This window comes from Cardiocondyla obscurior, linkage group LG15 (genome assembly GCF_019399895.1).
Source record: "Cardiocondyla obscurior isolate alpha-2009 linkage group LG15, Cobs3.1, whole genome shotgun sequence".
NCBI classification, from domain to species: domain Eukaryota; kingdom Metazoa; phylum Arthropoda; class Insecta; order Hymenoptera; family Formicidae; genus Cardiocondyla; species Cardiocondyla obscurior.
Window position 1 is genome coordinate 3,210,757 of NC_091878.1, and position 21,372 is coordinate 3,232,128.

The 21,372-nt window shown below is 43.4% G+C and overlaps 1 protein-coding gene across 3 annotated transcripts in view; it reads left to right on the forward strand.

The window, feature by feature from the left end:
• Positions 1-21,372, forward strand: part of LOC139108295 (uncharacterized) — a 117,892-nt gene that overhangs the window by 72,631 nt on the left and 23,889 nt on the right. For 2 of the 3 annotated variants that reach the window (XM_070666434.1, XM_070666435.1), the window contains exons 1-2: positions 1,608-5,178; positions 6,142-6,384. In XM_070666434.1, the coding sequence (XP_070522535.1) occupies positions 4,947-5,178; positions 6,142-6,384 (475 nt within the window). In that variant the 5' untranslated portion in view covers positions 1,608-4,946. Of the gene's footprint in view, positions 1-1,607; positions 5,179-6,141; positions 6,385-21,372 lie in introns of those variants that run through there. The other variant, XM_070666436.1, reaches the window with a different exon arrangement.

Here is a 21,372-nt window from a genome sequence, read left to right on the forward strand (position 1 = left end):
TTCACCGTTTTGGCATAATATCGCGGCAAAAACATAGCCTCGTTGTGCATTATAGAACGGCGAATATGGCGAAGATCCTTATGATCCTTCTTGCTATCAACTTGGTCCGCAAAATAAGTACGCCCGAGATTCGGCTTATTCTGAATAATATATCAAACTTATGAAGCGGCTTTGAGGTCGACGTCGTGGCAAATCCTCATATTATAAAGTAGAAAGACGAACAGACGAAATTGCATTTTCTGGCGACCCATGTGTCTAAACGATTACACATATTTCGATAAAATCCGATAATCCGCAAACGAGGATATCATGCGACACACGTGTAGATAAGGGAACGGTGAGGCGAAAGTGGAGGAGGAACAATTTATGCCGCGACGAGGGGATGGGAAAAAGATTTTAAATAATCTGCATTAAGGATCCAAACGGTTACAGAACTGTAATAAAAATTCAAGACCCGCATCTCTATCTCACTCCCTCCCCTCTACTCTCAAAGTTCCTAAACTCTAAAGAGTTAAACTTCTAGTTATAAAATTCACCTAGGCGAGGTTCCTAGACAGCATCTACCCTTTCCTCATCCTCTTTGTGTCTGGGAGATGAGCTAAGTTCATTAACGTAAATGAGATGATTCTGAAGAGGAGCTACTCATCGCGGAAACCAGCCACCCGCGCCCCCGAGGGATCGCCTCAAAGCCTTCTTATCGTAGATTTAACACGTCGTTACGTTCCGTGAATACGCTATGAATACATGTGCGTAGACGCGGAGCAGATAATTCGAATACAAAACTAATTTTGCGAGCCCCTTACGCGCGTTAAGCTCGCCGGTGACTTCCTCCTCGCATTTATCCGCGGAGTCTCAAATTTATGCATTAAAGTAGATTTTATTTGGCTTAGAAGCGAGTTACCATTTTAAAAAGTTCGTGAAACAGAGTCGAACGGGAATGAAGCCATAAAGTGTGAGCCGAATTGAAACTTATTCGCAAAAATGTTATATTTTAATCGATGAATTGATTTGTAAACTCCACATTTAACTGATATATTTGTATTTAAATAGAATTAATTAACCGCATCGAATGAATAGATCTGTATTTATATCATTACTCTTCAGTTTTATAAAAAATACCGGGAGATAATATATAACTGTCACTTCGGCAATATAAAATCAATTAAAAATTAATATTTGTAAAAAAAGTTTTTACGAAATAAAGTTTTTATTTTTATATTTAAATCTTGTTGAAACCTCGTTAAGTTAATTAAAATATCTAGCTGTCAAATAAATGTCGTGCGCAATTTTTGTTTTTATAACACTTAAAAAAAAAAAAAAAAAAGATAGAAAAATTTTTTTTTGTATGAAAATCGACGTGTGCAATATCAGCATTATTTGTCAGTTTCATCTCGAGGGCATACCTTCCGAACTTTGAAGACGAAAATTCGAGCCTTTCGCGATCCGCGCTGTCGCGGATCAACGAGCAAACAAGCATCCGGAGTGCAAGGAGTATCCTCCTCTCATCTCGATGCGTTTCCACTTCTAGACAGCCATCGGCATGCATACGCGGACAAGTTTCAAACAACAGAGACGATTTGACAAAAGTGAAAAGTTCCTCCTTTGAGATTCGCCTCGCCTTGGCGGCGCTCCATTCGGAGACTCATCCGCGATTTAATTTTAGAACATCTTTTCGCATAAGCGCCAGCTCAGTCAGTCCACTCGTAAGATTCGTCGGGACGAAACGAATTTTCGGTGTGCGCTTTCGTCGCGCTGGAACGGGTACAAGTACGCCCGATTATCCAACAGTTGTCGATATCGGACTTTAATTTCCGTGACGTTTTTCGACCGCTCGGTTGTCAGCGATCACGATGATGACCGGGACGTGAAGTGTAATCATCGAAATTAAATTCATCGCTGCCATCAAAAGAGTTACGTGAATCGAGAATCGCTACGGGAAGTGAAATCGTGTGACGTCGTGCTAAAAAACAATCTTTTGTCGGATACACGAAGAGGGGTAAAGAATTGTTCTCCGGCCGTTTTGGAACGCGAGAACCTCTAAAAATGGGAATTGTTACAGCGCAACGATTTGCCACAGTTTTCGATAAATTTTTGCCCAGGGAAAACTTTTTACAAAATTTCTCCCAAATAGAATTTTTTTATTTTATTTTATTCTTTTTTTTTTTAAGAGGTACAATAGCTGTGTGATAACGGAGCGCGATAACGTAGCTGGATTTTCTCACCTCTCGAAAATCTATCATAAACATCGGCGAAAGTAAAAAGAAGTATTAATGATGGATGCGGTGAATTCCTATAAGCTTATTCGCTACAAGCGGTCGGCAAAATAGGATTTGCCGCAATAATCGCTTACGCTCGCTCATTCAACCCTTAATCCTGTAACGACGCCAAAAAATATAAAAATTTGTCAAAAACATTTTACTTTATGCGCCGTTTTTTAAAAATAAATAAAGTCAATTTTATCGAAAGAAAAATGTACGAGATAAGAATGTAAAATAAATGCGGCATAAAGTTATTTACGTAAATGACGCGTTTAATACGTTATTATAAATGTGTTTTAATTTTGTATTAGCTCTTAATACGTTTTATTTAATGAGGAAAATATTATAGAGTAAAAACGTGCTGTAATAAATGTTTTCCTATTTGACGGGAAAGTAAATAGGAAAATAAAACGTAACATTCACGTGTGCAGCGGCAACATATCGAGCGCATCAACCGTTATTGTGAGTTCTCACCCTGAGAAGTGCTCGTCGATGCGAAAATGTACAATTCAGCTTTACCCGTCGAGGAGGCTCTAGTTGTCAATGTTAAAAATAACGTCGAGGGCTTTTTATACAAGTGTGAAACTTATCGTAAAAATTTCAAGGAGTTTCTAATAATATCGTCTTTGTCATAATTCTTCCAAAATTATATTCACGGTTTTTATTTTACGTTATTTTATTTTATTTTATTTAACAGATTTTTTTTTTTAGATAAAAGTCGTATAAAAGTAATGCATTTTTTAATTATTATTAAAATAATAGTTAATATTCCGTTAAGAAGTCACTTAAATTTCAGGATTATCTATAATCACGTCGAAATAGATCATAAAAATGTGTACTCGCTAAGTTCTTGCAAAATATTTTACCAGAGCGCAGCGTTATTTATTAGAAAAGTTGTTAAAACGGCGAGGTGGAATAGTTTTTTGAATCTCCAGAAATTTATGGCGAAAACATTAGGTTAAAAGGGATTGAAAAAACTTGGGAACCGGTGTTGCGGACTACACCAGGCCTGACAGGTGGAGCTGATACGGTCTGAAAATCGTGTGGCGTGTTCAAGTCTTCAAAAGTTTGCCCACCGTACACGTCACAAATATCGGATTTAGTTGGTTATTTTCTCTCGTTCCCTTTCCCTCTCGCTCTTACGCTCTCCCAAGTTAGTTTCGAACTCGACGTCATTTATCCGACGTAAATTACGAGACGCTCGCGTATATCGCAAAACTGTGCGCGAACTATTATCGCGATACTGGGAAATGAGCACTTCACCTGTCACGCGATCGAATTTGCGCGAGTTGTCGCTCGACGTTAACGTGTGACTCGCCGCTTGATAAAATTTTACGTCGCTGTTTCGTGCCCGTGTAAAGATATTCACGAGGCCTTTGCGTGAAAAATTTCCCTTCCGCGAAATATTCTCGAATAGAAACGTTTCTCTCGAGATGTCGGGAGGAACAAGAGCGACGGGGAAGTTGAAGAAAAATTTTGAAGGATTGGGTGAATAAAAATTTTGGGGGGGAGGAGGAACAAAAAATTCGAGGAGGAAAAAAATTCGAGGGAGGGCTGTTTTATGAATACGTAGTAAGTTGATCTCTGTCGGATTAGCTTGGTAATTTCGACGCATCGCGGTTGCGGCTTCTCGGCCGAGCAACGCCACGAGTTGAAAGGTTCTAAACGCGGCGATGTCCTCCACAGGCGATATTCTTGGCGGGACAAACAAGGGTGAACGCACGTACGGAGAGAGCGACGGCTCGCGCGACTGCACGTACTCTTCGCCCCAAATAGAACGCGCCGCCTGTTGGTAAACTCCGCTCGTGCCTCTCGATCGCCAGCTCGCTCTCCCTCGGCGCGATTCCTTCGCTTAAATACGGCCAGGGAATGCGTATCCACTAAAACAGTCACGAGACATTTGAAATAAGATAATTGAAAATACCATCGCTCGCGAGCACGTGAGCGCGTGGACGCGTTCAACTTCGGAATCCCCCCGAGCACAATAGCTGAATCACTTAGAAGCCTAAATTCGTTGATAAAGAACTTTTTTTTTTATTTGAAAATTTATGACGAATTTTAGAGCGCGCTTGTGCAATTTTAAATCCAATTTTCAAGAGAAATAATGTTAGTAAAGAATTTTAATTAAACTCAATAGGGAGCAATTATACCCTCAGCCATACTGAATATAAAATAAACATTTCGCGCGAAATATCGATTGACGAGAGCGATAACGAAATTTCGACACAGGTGTCATGAGCTGTGCGCCAAATTGCAATTCCGACGGAATTAAGCGGTGTCTTGGAAACTGATCAACATCTTCGAAAATGTGAGCTTCGTATAGAAAAGTAACTTCTCAATCCGCGCGGGCGGAAGCTGCGAAGTGAAAAGTTCCAACGGCGGCCGGGAGAGCAGTCGTTCCCCTCGAATCCGGTTCTGACGGCGGCCGGAAAAATTATTTTTACTTCAATCGCGAGTGTGTGTGCCTCGCCGCAGTTGTCGCGGCGTTTCTCCGAACTTGTGCCATTGTGAGTTTCTCAAAGAGCGCGTTCTGCAATTTTTCCCGCGACCCCCGTGATGATTTTTTTCTGCGCGCGTCGGGAGACCACGAGGAACAGTGCAACTTATCGAGACCGCTGAACGTTGATAAATTCGGCGGATTTCTTCAACGGCGAACTTGATGCTGCGGGGCTGACGCGCGGCTGGCAAATGTCCAAGATGTTGCGAATAGAATTAGTGGGCCTCCTATTGTTGGCCTGCACGCAAATTCTCACGGAGCACCGTGACTTTCGCGAGTCGCGAAATCAATACGGTTACCATCAAGGATTTCACGAGGAGGAGAGAATAACGAGGGAGATTCGCGTCAAAGAAGGCCGTCTGCGCGGCATGGTGGTTCAGCCTAGAACCAATCATAATTTACAACTGGTCGACGTTTTTCTCGGTAAGCCCGAAAATACTATTGCGCTAGGAAAAAATTTACCTCCGGGACGAAAAGTAAAATTTATAAATATGAAAGAAAATGCTCGTTGGCTTCTTAAAAATCTCACAAAGAGAACCGCGGCATTCGAAGCCCTTTTACGGGTCGCATTTCGCGTTGCATGGACGTTTTCGAAGAAAAGACGCACGGAGATCGACTGGGAGCATTTGCGTCGACATATTTAATTCGACGGGGGTAAGCTGGTTGACGTGAGGTCGTCGTTTTGCGCTCAACCGCTCGGCACAACGGTATCCCGATAACGTTCGATACTTGGAGGGAACTCGGCTCCGGTCAGTGAGCAAAAGTTTCCCGGCAGCTGCATATCCGCGCTTTGAGAATCCCGATACGTCAAAGGACCCGAAGCGAGGACCGCGCGTGCTCGAGTATTTCGGGAACAGATATTACTGCCGTTTCTCGCCGCACATCTCGTCCCCTCGGGCTCTCGCCGTCTTTGCCGCAACGACTCGCGCGTCCGTCAACTTGCACGCGTTGAATTGCATCCGCGTCAGCCAGCAGCGTAGTTCCCGCTTTCTCCCAACTCCCCCATCCGCGGCCGCTTCTCCGTAACCGAAGATATGCGGATTAAAAAGCGCCCGCCACGGCGGCAATTATGAAATTCGATTAAATGTAAAACTCGAAATCGAGGTCAAACAGAATTTTAATTGAAATTGATGCTTAATTGTGTTAAATAAAATTAAATCGGAATTTAATTATAATTTCATTTCGACCGATGTGCAGAGGTACGGCTTAATTAGAAACGAAGCTGGCAATGTTGAATTGACGTGAATGAGAGAGCCTTTTTGAAGTTCGCCGTCGGCGGAGTGATTTATTTCCTCGTCCTCGTATAGAAATGACAGTTATCGCGTCGGTTCGGTATTACATTCTGGTTTTGAGAAGCTAGTGCAAGGCAACACTCCCCTGTTCCAGGAGTTCCTTACGCAGAGCCTCCCCTGGGATCCTTCAGATTTTCTCCACCCCGCTCGCCGCAACCATGGAGAGGGGTGCGACAGTCGCAGGAATTTGCTCCAGTTTGCCCGCAAGTCTTGCCGAATCTTCGGGAAGAAGTGAAACCAGGCAGGTACGAGTACTTGGAGAGGCACTTGCCGTACCTGAGAAATCAGAGCGAGGACTGCCTGTATCTCAACGTCTACGCTCCTCACCAGGCTGAAGGTGAGTGCAAGTCATCAGTACCGAAAACTAAATTTAATTCACAAAGTCCGGACATTGAGCAGTAACTCGATTCGTCATTAATTCCTCGCGAATGTAATAAGTAGATCACTGCAATCAGATCTCCTTAATTTTAGTTCGAATCACTATTTCGGACCGCAGGAAACTCTCCGTTTTAATTCGATAAGCCCGGTACAGCTTTCTAATATAGCTCCGCCTGATTCGAGAATGAATTATTCCCGTGTTCCGCGGGAAATAGGAAATTTTTTACCCGCACGGCTCACCCTTCGCGGTACAAGGTAGAAGAACAAACAAGGATTTTCCACATATGTGGAAACTAACTCATGAACGCGATAATTTTCATATTTGAAGCCTAGATAACCCGCAGGCGGAATAATCTTCCGCGCGATGGAAATATCTCCCGTGGAATTGAAACTTTCCCTTGGGTTTTCCGCGGCGAGCGAAACATGAAATATCCAGCTCGAGAAAAAAAGAAAAAAGAAAGAAAAAAAAAAACCCCGGGAGAGGGAAAATCGGTTCGACCACCCATCCTCACGTGGGTTCGCGATTATGCGGGCGCATTCGGTTCTGCAACGAGCTTTTCCGCGCGGTCAACTGCGTAAAACAGCTGCCATCGATTTACGGGGACCGGCGTCACGGTGGAAAGGAACGGTCACGTCGGCTCTCGTGTTATAAATTCATTCGCCGCGTTCGTATATTCATACGTGTATTCATTCCGTCAGGCCGGCCACCCCCGCCGACGCGCGTGTTCACTATTTTACAATACTGCCGGCCCGAGTGGGTCAAAAACCCGCGTCGCCGGGGCCATTTACGAGCGTATGGAAATTTCTGCAAGAATTCCAAATCGAATTCACCGGCGGGGGAGAGGGCTGGTATCACTCGCAAAACCGCACCGTCGCGCTACGTCAGCCCGTTTGTTTCACGCCGCGATACATCCGCCATGAGCCGAAAAAGCGCTTCTCCCCCTCTTTTTTTTTCTATCGTATTTTCGACGATAGAAATATGATTTTAAATCAAACCTCTATTTTTCGCATACACTCCGAAATCTCCCTACGTTTCGCACGGAACAAAACCGCAAAGATACTAAAAAAAAATTATTCTCATAATCAGAACGTTAATCCGAAATCGGGAAAAAAATACTTACATAATATATTTAAAATTTTAAACCGGAGAAAAAATGTTTTGTTTTACCTTAATACTTAATGTGCTTTTACGAGCAGCTCAACTTATGCGTACGTACAACTCGCTCGTAAATTAATTTGCATGAGAATGTGACGTATCTCTTTATTCATGTCCTCTTACCGATGTGGAAATAGGTTAATCTTTTTATCGTTGTTTGAAGAGCACTTCTTATCTTCTCAGATAAACACGATAAGCACCACTAGATTTCATCAGCGTTTTCTCGGTAGGCATTAACCCGTTAAAGCTAGCTTGGCTCGAGGATGCCGCAATTACCGTAATTGCGGTAGTCCTGCTATCTCGCGAGATCAAGATTGCAGTCATTGCAGCAAAAAATTTTTTCTTAAGATTAAAAAATACATGTTTAATATATAGCGTTTCGAAATTCTTGAAGTCAAAACTGTGGACTTCGTATTACCGGTAAGGAAAAAAGGTATTAAATTTTATCTCCGTAGGCCTTTCTCGGTTTTTTCTTTTTTTTTTTAGTTTAAACTAAATATTCATTGTACGGCGAAATTGTAAAGTAATTCGAGTACCGCGATAAGTTAAAGTCACCTCTCGTAGCGCGCGCCGGAAAATTCGGAGAGATATTTTAATTTTGTTTCTATTTCAACGAGCTTAACTCATTAACGGGGGCATTAAGGAAGGGAGACGGCCGCAAACACGGGATTACTGTTACGCGTTACGAAATTACCATTTCCGCGAAAGACATGTCGGATTTAGGATAAAACGCGTGCTGATGACTACCTTCCTCCGCGGAACTTTGCTTTGGGGCTGAGTGAAGCTGGAGAGGAAAACGTGTGCACGAGTGGTACTCGAGAAAGTCGCCAGAGCCAACACGGGCCTTTGTACCGCCTTGTCGTTCTACGGTTCCAACGAGACCAATTTCTCTTCCATCGTGCTTTATCCAAGAAAGGAAAGAGCATGGAGGGCAAAAGGGGAATGGGGGCGAAGAGCGGGAGGTACCAGAACGAGCATGTACTTGCAGTACTTTGTGCTTAGCGCCCCTACCAAAATACGTATAATTATATCGGCGATGCATTCATATACACGTACTTCACTTCCGAATGTGAAGTGATTCTCGCTTGTTAATTTTGCCTAAGCCCTTCTCTCCGCATGCTATTTGCAAACGTACTTCATGCATAATCACGATATTAGGTTGGAATTAAGCTATTTTATTATAGTTAAGATGTAAAAAAAAAAAAGAAAAAAAAATACATAGTATAATACGCGATTAAATTGTAAAAGGTTACGCGCAGTAAAGTTTTACTTTATTTTAATAAACGATATATTTTGATGGACAAATCGTCGGGATTGATCTAGGCCGAGGACTAAAACAACTAGATAAATAATGTTGAGTGAGTTGTTGCTCCGCAATATCTGTGCAATTACGTATCTCTTAGAGCATAAATATCGCCGCGAGACGAGACGCGTCGGGAAACGCAAAATTTATTTATTCTGCGAGCGCTGCATGAATTTGCTTTTCGGCAGAGCGAATCGGAAGGAATTCTTATAACGCTTTCCTCGGGACTAAATTAAAGGAGAGCAAACAAACGAATACAGCGAATAGTATTTAGTTCTTGCGTACCTGCCCGCCGTCTATAAATTCCCGGCATGAATCAAATATCAGTCGAGAGATCCCGATAGCGAATCTGCCATTCTCTGTTTCGTCATGTAAAGATAATCCCCGATCCTTCAAACTTCTACGATCCTCTTTGGATTGTCTGCTCGCGGATTCAAATCTGAATATCGAGGTGAGAAAGCCGGCAATCGAGATTCTCTCTACGGCCGACGCGTATTCGGTACGTCGCCATATTGCTTCCCTCCGCCTCTGTAAATCTCGCCCGGGGGGCGAGATTTATTCGGCTGTGCACCGTAGATCGAGCATTAATGAATTTTCCGATATTTTACAGCGCCGCAGGGGTTACGATCGCTGAAAGCCGGCCCCCTTTTCCCTCTCTGCTTCGTATTTTTCGCCTTCATTCTCATCCTCTCGCACTCAACGTATACATGCCCTCTCGATTTCTCTCACGTATTCATGAATAGCGAAATCCTAAGAAATGAGACAGAAAACGTGACTCGCGTTTTAAAATCGTGGCGCACAAAACTGCGATCATTATGAGACCGCGAAATTATTACGTAAGAAAATATTTTAAAAGTCCCACGTCGAAGATAAACGTCTGGCTGCCCGCAGCTAGAAACTTTCGCTTTTCGCCCCCGGACCCTTTATTTTTTTTAACAATTATCTCGAGCAACGCGGTGTTTACGTTTCAAAATTAAAACGTAACTCGAGAAGGAAAACGATCTGTATTGAATCGTATAACAATTGTCGGTGGTATCTACAGTCTGCTCCGCCGGGTATCGTCTTGCTTCTGGAAAAACGAAGGCTGTGACGTTTGCGTACTTGCGAAGTTCCAATATTTAATAAGAGAGCGAAATACCGGCGCGCGAGGCGGCCGGCTTTCACCCGCCTCCAGACGATTTCGATTTATTCGCAGTCCGGGCACATCTTTCATCGTCTGACCGCTTTTCGCGTGCTCGCCGGCCGAAATGCGAGGCTGGGAATAAGTTTTGTTTACCACCCGCGCCGCGAGCGGTTTCAAATTAAAACGCCGAGGCGGCCGATTTTTCTGCCTCTCGCGGCGAAGGTACCATAAATCCAAGATAACGACGTCTATTCGATGAGGCTCGGGCGTTTATGAAGTTTGGGGGAGAAAATAAATGAACGATAATTAACACCGCGTAAAATCATAAACGTTGAAAAACATCGAGCGTACGTATATTATAATTTAATCGCGGGTGGTATCGAAAACTTTTACTTGCATTCGTACTCCGCTTCTCGCATCGATTCCATCGACAATATTCGCTACTTTATTTATGGCTAAAAAGAATTAAATATCCGGCCAATAACTCGAGCTTTCTGCTATTTATTAAAGTTAAACATTTCGAGCTCGGAGAAAACCATGTGTATCAAAAAGTAACTCGGAAAAAGAACTTAAGATTTAATTTTGTTGATCGAGAATTCGCGTAGCCGAGGTTCGGAATATAAGAAGCCTGCAGAATCTCGAGCTCTCCGAAAACATTTAACAAAAGATGGCGGGGAGCTCTTAATCGGTTCAAAGGAGTCGGTGACCGCTTACCGAGTATGGCTTCCTTTAAAACTTGCTCGTTGAACTCTTCTTTTTTTTATTTTTTTTTTTTCCGGAAAACTTCGGCGATGCTATCGGCGAAATGAAACAGGTTAAGATTATTTTATCATCTTGTTTAGCTCCGGAGAACGACGACGGGCGTCCCTCCGATGTCCTCATCATTTTTATCGATATTACGGTCGGAGTTTTGAAGTATGATTAATAAAAAATTTGCCAATACGTCGTTGCCTCATTAGGGAACTTCGATAAATAATGTTCCGCCGTGCGAGGCGGGAGAGGGAGGGAAAAGTCCGCCGGTGACAATCGACGTTTTCGAAAAAAGCTCAGATCGCCGGGAAGTTCGACCCGTTAGCGGAGTTACGAGCTGCGCTCCAAAGAAATTGGCTTTGTTACGTCAGAAAGCGAAACCGTGCGTTTCCGTCATGTTCTCGAGTTTCGTGAAATACATGCTCGTCCGCTCCTCAAAGGCCGCGTCTAATGGCTCGTGTCGCAAAAGTTGCCCCAAGTCGGTCCCTTCGACTCTTTATTGCTACTTCCGTTTAACCGGAATCGCATTACATACATCATTTATTTATTCAGTGCGGAGAAACGGTCCGAGCTTAAGATGCGTTGAAATTTCGAGGCGCATCAGTTCTCGAAAGATGAAATAAGTGCCTTAAAATTACAAGGAAGATTAATTACGAAAGTCGAACGATCTCGAATTAGTTTTAACGATAATTGTGCTTTTTTTTTTAATTTTTTAATTTTGATCGTCTCGAAAATCCCTTCTCGCGAAAGTCCTTCAACTCGAATTCAGAAAGTCTTAGAGGATTAGTTATTCGGATTTCTAAGGCTTTAAGAGACTGCACTTCTTGGACGTCAACCGCGTTGAATACTAGATGCCTCGAGTCTAAAGTGTTTCGGATTCTGGATGCGTGCAGCTCTCGTCTAAGAAAATATAATTCAGAGGAACGAGCGTTGTTCCGAATTCGCTGAACTGTTGTGGCGCAAGTCGTTAATATCCATTATCCGCTTTCGTCATTCTGAGACCTAATAAAACCGCGTAAGCGGACCGGCGGCTGCTGCAGTACGCGGGAAACAAAGATCCGACTTACCGGCAACAACAATGACGGGGAACAGCGAAAAGTATCGTCTGGAAGCGAAAGTTGCAGCCGTCGCAACGAGCGCGCCGTTTATTTTAAGTTCTTTCAAACTCTGCGCCGAAAGGAAACGGCGACCGCGCGAGTTAAAAGAGCACCGGGCGATGGAAGGGGGATGCTAAGAAAGAAAAAGGAAAAGGCAAGATCGACAAGAGAGAAAGAGAGGGTAAGGAGCTTTCGTACTGAAAATAGAAGAAAACGGAGAAATGATGGTCGCTCCAAACCATTAGACAAATTTTATATATAGCATCGGGAAACTCGTTTGTTTTTGCTGCACGTTGGTTATTGCTTTTCACCCCCGAGCAATAATCGACATTTCGACACGTTTCGAAACGAAAACATTATCCTTTTTCTTTCCTTTCATACGCGATAATTGAACAACTATCGTCGAAGAAAAAGTTTTCTCGTGGAAACAAATAATTCTCTCCGGTCATCGAATTGTTCTAGCAGTAGGGAAACTTTTTGCATCCCTAGGCAATGAAGAAGATCTCATAACTATACCCGCGACGATCATCGCGTCTGTACGGTTGGCGATTTCCGAATCTCAACTCCAGCAATCAGTCGTGATTTTAATTATTTAATTTTTTTCTTTTTTTTTTTTTTTTTTTTTTTTCTAAATCTGCAAGTTTTAAATTTATTTCCGGAGCGAAAAATCAATTCACAACAAGTAATTCACAAATCTTGACTTAACGCCTCGACCCGTGTGCCCCGGAATATAATAACGTCCCGGACCGTGTAGTTGATTAACACATGGATCACGTTCGATTCCCGACGTGGTATCTGGGCAATCTAGAACCGCGGCTAAACATAATCGGCTGAATAGACGGATATTCATGCGGGTCGCCGGAAGGTTCTTGAACGAGGGTCGCGCGAGGGTTGGGCGGCGCAAGTCGAGACTTACATAATGATGAACCGAAATCCGTGGCATGCACGGCCGATATGTTACTGTCCGCTCCGATGGCGTATGGCCGCAAGTAGATAGGGGATGAGCGAGCGGGCGCATGGCGCACCGCTTTCCTTCCATATTAAGTGGCTAACCCGCGGCCTGCGGGATGCAGTAAGGCGTTCGCGAGAGACTTCGCCGGATGCTCGCGAGAGGACACGATCGCGGTGGAAAGTCCTGACTCGATTACTGTCGACTGCTAATATCGGAAGTCCACTTCGCGCGACCCCCGCTTCGAGACAAATTCACGAGATGCGGAAAATAGGAAAACAGTTTATTACACTTTGAAGCGCGTTAACAAAGATTTTCTTTGTAAACCGACGACGTTCCGGTGGCTTTAAAAATAACGTTAGCGTTTAATTTATTATATATGGAATTTAATTGATGTAGGAAGAAAAGGCATGACAAAGCGGGAGAATTTTTATCTGTAAAAGGCCAACCTGTTTCTTGAACCAGAAATAACGCAAAAACATTCAGTAAATAAAAGGCGTTTTATGACGAAACAAAGGATGGCGAACAATTCGATTTATAGTCGCAGTAAGAACGATAACAATGTAATCTGTTCCGCTGTGATTGTTGCACCGGCTAAATTTATATTTGTTTCAATTTTTATCCGGAACGATAGTTTGTTAGATATCAAGGGACTTAATTGGAACGGTTGCAATGATTTCGCTTGTTAGAGGTATTAGAGCATTAATTGGACGAGTTTCTAGAAACGCCCAGCATCGTTCATGACGCTAATAAACGACAGCGATTTGTCGGCGATAATCACGGATTACAGAAAAACTTCGCGCACCACCGCGTCATTTGTCGAGATCCACTTCCGCGTATATTTATTCACCAGTGTTCGCCGTTTACCATTAATCAAAAATTAATGTTTCGTTATAATTGGAAAATTTCACTTTCCCATATATTTAAATTGGATCTTGATTCGTGGCGCATCCCCGAAAAGAGGCAAGTTTTCAATATTTTTCCCTTTAACGCTGATTTAGTATTCCGTACGTTTCTTCCTCGCATCGTTCCCACCCTGCGCTCTCCCTTCTTGCTCTATTTTCACTTGCATTCCGATCTTCTACAATCATTTTATGCGTGTTTATTAAAACGGATGACTATCGCGAAGAAACGCAGAGCCTCATCGATCTTTCCGCGGCGGTGCCCTGGTTGCAGAGGGTGAAAACGTCTTCGACCATTTCCGTACGTTTGCACGGGCACGAAAACACGAAGCTATCACCGCGAAACCGCCCGCCATCGCATCGGTGAGACAAATCGATGCTTCATGAATTTACAGCGGACAAGTCGCTCGGTCGTTTCATGAAATAGCGCGTTACAAACCGATCCCCGTCGATTCACCGCGATTTGTAAACCATCGGCCAGCTTCGCTTTCCTGACCTCTTTTCCTCACTCCCCCTTTCTTCTCTCCCCCGCGAGAAAACGCAGCTGCCGCTTTTCGTTCGACGAGATAAGCGCGGCAATTGTAACGCGAGATGTCCCGGGCGGAAAGTCGCCTCTTCCCCAAAATGGATCTCCGTAGATCGCTAATATGCTGAGAAAGATTTAATGGAATTCCCCGACTTCGGAAGGGAGTTCGCAAAATATCGCTCTGTCCCGCGAGATGTATTACACTGGCAAGAAGTAACGCCGGCGTTTTGTAGTCGCCTCTCCTTACGGGACACTTATTCTAAACTTGAATATCTCCGCATTTTTCAAGACGCGATTAGGCTTTATGTCCGGCTCCTCGCGCGAGTTTAAAACTTTTCAGGGTAAAATATCGAACGCTTAAATCTCAGATCCTTTCTATCTTCGAATTCCGACATTCTTATCTTTCTTTTCGAAGTGATTGCAATTTTTCTAAATCTTGAGGAGTTTAATATTTTTCGCTCTCGCCATTAAAAAAAAAAAAAAAAAGAAAAAGAAGGGATTTGTGCGTAAAAACTTATCTTTACTTATTAAGGTTGTTATTGGTTTCGGTCGCGGGCGAATTTCCACTTTCATAGTCCCGAATAGTTGGAAGGTTTATCTTGATGCGCGCAACTGATGCTCTTTCGCGGGATTAACGTAATCAATAGGGTTACGCAAGTTTTGGCAAACTCGCAAGTTTACCTGCGCGTTATTTCACCGGTGGCTTTCGCCCTCGGCTGACAATATAGCCAGCAGCTCAGCCCGGCATCCCGAAGTCACTCTTAACGCATCAACATAATGGAAAAGTTATCGGAACGCTTTAGAGCTCGGATCTTGAAAGTTACGACAACAAATTCGCGGACGTTAACTTATCGGCTTCCCCTTTAGATCTCGAAACTAATAATGTATGACGATATTATCAGTTTTCATGTCGCGGGAGGAAAACCGATAAGGGAAAAATGCTCGCCGGGACGCTGAAACTGCACGAGCAACGACTGCGCCCGATATCGCGGCCACAACTTCTGTCAGACTGTTCCCGCATCTGATCTCGCGCCGTTTCGCGTGAGTTAAATCGCGTAAACCAATTTCAAACGATTTTCTAATTGCCAATTGCGAATTATTGAACGGCGTGATTTTGACGCGCTAAATAAAAAACGTAGATCGTTAGACATGCAAGAGCGCGGACGGATATTATTACAAATTATCTTAGGCGGATTATCGCCGCTTATTTTCTACGGGTCACTTTATCCGATTAACTTTATATGATTTAGCTTGCGCAAATCAATTTATGCGAATATTATTGGAGAGCATTTCGGAGCGATGAATATGGAATATTGATGTTGGAATTAGCGAGCTCTTTTGCAACCTAATTAATGTGGTGTCTGTTTACCATACTAATCATATTTAACGAACATAACATCGGCATATTACAATATGAATGTAAGGAAAGAGCGACTGCTTCCTTTTCGTTTTTTAGGGGCCTGCGAGGATTCGATTATTCGCCATACTTTATTTCTCGCGATTTCATTAGGGAAAAACGAAGGAGCGTTTTTAGCATTTCCACGGGCGAGAACGGCCGATTCCTAATGAGGTCGGGGTAGTTTATCGCGGAAGCACATCAGGAATTATGAATGGCGGCCGTAAACGGGGGGACCCCGAAGACTCTTCTAGTTGCAAGATGGCCGCAATGGGTATCGCGAAGCGGGCGCAGCTCCCATTAAGCATTTCCAAGCTGCAAGTAGACCGGACTAACTGCGCTCCGCCCGACTTCTTACATTCTAATGAATATAAATATCGCCCTCTCGCTTCGTCCGAGGCCGTTTCCATCCGGCGCCCCCGCTTCCCCGTATAATTGTTTCCGCGGGATCTCCTAGACTCCCAGATAAAGTTCCTATTATTTTACTAACAGCGCATCCCCCGCTGCTTCCCCATACCTCCCCGGCAACCCTCTCACCCTCGCTTTGCCGTTAGTTTCCCACCCTCCCCTTTCCCTCGACGGCGGCGGAGAGCCCGAAGTGAACTCGCTCCGCTCGATAAAATCTTCCGCGGCTCTACAAATTTTATTTATCGCATTCTGGAAGTGCTTGTTTAACACGTACGTTCGAAACGTATCGCCCGCCGTAAATCGATACGCGCCCCGTGCTTGCCACGCCCCCGCGCTTATTTTGACGAAATTTCAGCGGAATATATCGCGCCCGAAAGCGGCCGCGCTGCCAAAAAATTGGTAGAAAGTCGGCGAAGAGGCCGACGAATGTCGAACGAGTTCAAAAGGCGTTGGAATTTCTTTCGCCGCTAACGTTTCAGGCATGTCTTGTGAATTTTTTCTGCGTGACTTTGGCATCGATTTTTGGAACTGTTACGCCTCGGAGCTGACACGTGGACCGCTCCATTCGAACTTGGCACTTTTGCAGCCTTGTTCTTCGAACTAGTAACACGCGCGTCTATTTTTAGATCTTCAACGACGATTCTACGTTGCGTTTCCTTAAATATTCGCCAGCTTCTCGGATTAAATTCTACATTTTATTTTAATTATTGAGTTTTGCAATTTTCTCTTGCGCAAACACCTTTCCATCCGTCTGTCGCGGATATGTGTAAGCGAGTAAGAATGCCGAGCTGTCGCGAGTATAATTGCACCGGAGTGCTTTTATTATAAAACCATCGCGTTGCAATGTTGCAATATAATATCTGCAATTGCCGCGATATTGAATGTCAAATGTGAAAAGCTGCTTTTAAGTGACAGCGAGCCCGGTGGCGGCGTCATTTAATCCGATTCCACTCTTTTGTGCCCCTGATAGCACAACGGACGTTTCATATTTCATTTCTTGCAGGAGCCAGCGGCATGCCGGAATGTCATTAAAATATTTATTTCCCCGCCGGAAATAACTGTTCGGTGGAAATACGGTGCGCGTCGCGTCCGCGAAAAGCAAGCCCGCTCCTTATCTCAAGCGCGTGTTATCTTCAATTAGCTGATGAAAACGACACCGTGCCCTTTCGGGGTTAGCCAAAGCCGCGCTCAACGCGTATTAAATTACGCAATTCCATGTGGGTCATAAGCGAGGGTCCGTCTTAATCTTCCGAGCGAGTTTCTGGGATTACACGCTGGGATAGCAGGGATTGTCAGAGAACGGGATTCAATAGGCGAAAATTACATGCAACAAGGTGAATGAAAATACGAGAGCGACGTACCTCGTGGATCGCTCCTAAGCGGTATTATAGAAGCGCTGTCGTTCAAGTAATTATTGTCTCGGAGCGCAGCTCTTAGGAAGATATTGAAATTGCCTACTCGCTGTTGCAGAGCTTCCGATAACGCGCAGTCAGCACGAAATATGCACGTCACTTTGATGAAAAATTTCCGAGCGGTAATTTTTAACAATTAAATCAATTAAATTTTAAGGCGGTGTATAATGAATGTTGTAATCGTTTTTAATTTAATATCGCTGGGTAGCTTTATGTGTTTGGATATTTAATTTACTTTTGACGAACTGACAAAGTGACTCTCGCGAGTTTAATCGATCGAGACGGCAGATAATTGTGGCGCGCTCGCGGTGCAGCCTCCGGCATGTAACAGGACATCGTAAGTCCTCTTAACATGACTCGCACAATAGCGGGTGGTAAGGCCGATGTGTTTCCATGACCGGGTCAGTTCCATAATACCATGCGGACGGCGCAGCGAGAGTCGACTGTGGGATGAATGTTACATGTGCATGCCACTCAGCAGATTGCAGCCGACTGAAGTGCAGTCAGATATGCCGCACAACGGTAGTAGCATCATTCTCGAATGCGCGGACACTAGCGACGGCTCTCGTCGAAAATCTAAGCTGTCCATTGGCGTAGCTCTGGCAACCAGTCGTTCTAACAAACTCTTTTGATATCTCCTCGTTTGTGACTTACACAATTAACGTGCGGACGGTTCAGGTTTCGCGACAAAAAATTTTTAATTACTTGATTACATGCTCTTTGAAATTTATCAGACGATTAATTAAGAATTAATTTGAGCAACGTAAAATATACATTTTTAAAGAAATAAATCTTTTTCGAAATAATTTTTACATTTATTTTTTATTTTTTAATTTTTTTTATGTATATTAAGAACATTCGAAGTTGAATAAACGACAGATGGAAGGACATCGGGATCGCTTGAAGTAAGATTTAAGATACACATCACAAATATCCAAAGGCCCAACAAATTCTGGCAAAGGTTAACAATTTCAACTATCTGAAGTACTGAAGTTTCACAGATTGAAATTTCCAAAGATTCAAAGTTTCGGAGTTTGAAAGTTCTAATGGCCTGAAGTTTCAAAGGTCCAGTGTTCTAAATATCTGAACTTTCGAGGGGTGGATGGGGAGGGGGCAGATACCAAGACGGCGCCAATGTAAAGGGGTAGTTTGCCGTCGTAAAAACGCCGGGCGGTCATCTATACCCCCGACGTTGCGACGTGGTCGTAGAAATAGTTAAATAGAGATAATGGACCGGAATGGGATTGGCTCGATGATGCCGCCCGCTCGGATTATGAAGATGGATGAAAGCAATCACATTCGCCGCAGGCTGTCCGTAACTTCACATTTTCCCAGAACAAATCATGATCTAAACGTCCATTCTCTTCCCGCGTCTGCTTTTTTTTTTTTTTCTTTTTTTTGGTTATTTTACATATTGTTTCAGCTGCTCCGTTCGTTGCAGTAATATGAACAAATCCATACTTGAGGTACTATATTATCGATGCTAATAATAATTTTTTATTACTTAATTAACTATTATTTGTTATGTTTAAATAAAACCTAACTCTCAAATCTGTTAAATTTTGCGTGCGTTTTGTAATTTACATTACAGTGTAAATAATAATAATATTGCTATTAATATAATTATAAGAGAAAAGAAATTATAAATATCACAAGTAAACGCAAGTAATATAACAATTAAATAATTCGTGGTTACATTACTCCAATTATAAATTTCATTATACTCTCAAGTTACACAGTACTATTTATTTATTGACCGCCGACGAATGCAATTGATATTCGCGCTATTCGCGATCGCGCATTGTTTTTTTAAAGAGGCAAACATTGGACATTGTATCGGACCACAATGGGTCTAATCTCGCCTTGGCAACGGAGATAAAGGTAGACAACGGCAGCCGGCGCCGCGCGCAATGATTGAAACGTGGAGCGAGGTATCCATTACTTAGAGAGTATTTTAGGTCGGCCCGAGTAGCTGTTCTTCATTTAATTATTTTCTCCCGATATCTCGCGGCCCTCGGAATCCATCTGTAAATTAAGTTGCCCGTCGCCGTTCTCCTTGAAGAGGCGGCGCAAAGATTGCGGAAGCAGCGAGGCTAGGCTAGACATCTGCAACCCTCGCTTTTGCCCACGGCACAAAGGAGCGGGTTCCCCATTCTTTTACAACACGCGTCTCTCACCTCGGCGTTCAATTATCCAGCAATGGAGTCACCGGCTTCTCAACCGGGTGCCTGCCTCTTAACGCGTTTCCGCGCTGCCCTCCACGCGGAACAATTTACGAGTGTTTTCTTCAAGAATGCATTTAACCACTGGAATACCTGGGCGTATTGTACCGCAAAATTCGACATCTACAATTTTCCTCGGCGTAGGCCGCTCTCGCAGCTCGTTCAGGGAAGATTGTATTTTTAATGCGGCATTCGCCCACAATAATTGATTCAATTGTCTGAAAAACGTGACAAGTTGACGGCCGCAAATTTAATAAAAAAGAAAAAAAAAAAAAAAAAGGTTTGTCCATCCGTTTCGCTTGAATTTCAGGGTTGAATTATTTACAGCGCGGCTCGATACTTTTACACTTTAATTTTCCACGCGCTCTGTTAAATTGTTTTAGGCTTCGGCATTCGCAAATTTTCATTTGTTTTGGGTTAACAAAGTGTTGTCCGCATTAATGCGGTTTGCGTGCAATCAATAGCACGATTTCAAAGGCACAATATCGCAAAGCAAAATTCTAGAATCGCGGGTATGCCGAGCCACGATGTGGTAAATGATAATAGTTGCTCTGAATTTACGTTTCGGAATTTTTCATTGCGGTCGGCCTCTGATGAATGGAGCACGGGCACAATACGCGGTGTACGACGGTTTAACATATTTTACGTGATATATCGCGACGCCTTTTGCCACTAGACCATTGATCGCCACGGTATCCGTGCGATATTTCATACGTTTCGATGAGGTATTTTGAGATATAATCGTCGGAATCTGGAACCAGCAGCGCGACGCGATAAAAAGTCATAATGCCCTCATTTATAATGGCTTGAGGCCAAGCGCGCAATCTGCCGGCGACAAATCGATATGCATTTTTGACCGTGTTAATTGGAAAACCAGTGACCCCGGAAACACGCAGATTCATACCTCGCTTCACTTCATCTCACATACAGTTAGCTCCGGTTAGTTGGTTCACGCTGGTTCATATTATGTTACGCGGCCAGATCGAGTTTCAATTCCAAACGATCTCAGGGCGGGGATTTAAAGACTCAACATTCAAAGGAGTCTATTTCAAAAATATCGATGTATCTTAAAATAATTATTGTATAATAAATTTTAATATCGCGTAGAATAATTATAAGAATATTTGGGGCTGCTGTTAAAGGAAATATTTTTTCAAGCTACCGAGAGTTTCAGCCTGTAGAAATTTTTCAGTCAAAGAAACAATAATTTCGGGGTGAGGGCTTTCAAAATTCAAGAACCTCAAAATTCAGACGCACCAATATCAGCGCTGGGTGCACGTATAGTGGAGTCGGCACGCTCCAGCGAACAAGTCGACTATGAGTAAACGTAAATGGCCGGAGGGAAACGGGTGTACAAGGGGAAAAAGGGAAATACGCGGGGCTGAATGCGAGGGCGTAACGATGTAACGACTTTTGTGCGAGGAATGCGCGCGATACCCGTGACGAGCCTCGAGTGCGAGGAATCTCTACGGAATGCTCCGAGATACAGCAATATGCATATACGAGATGCAACTCGGGGAGTTATGCATAGCGTTAAATGTGAAGTGTAATACGCGAAAATGAGAGCCTTTTTAGTAGCGAGTTCTGATCATAATAATGGAATGCCAGTAATTTGCTATAAATCGTACTAACAAAGAAGATCTGGTAATCCTACTAAAAAAAGAAGGGATCTGAAATCTGCAGAAATAAACTTCGCGATTCCG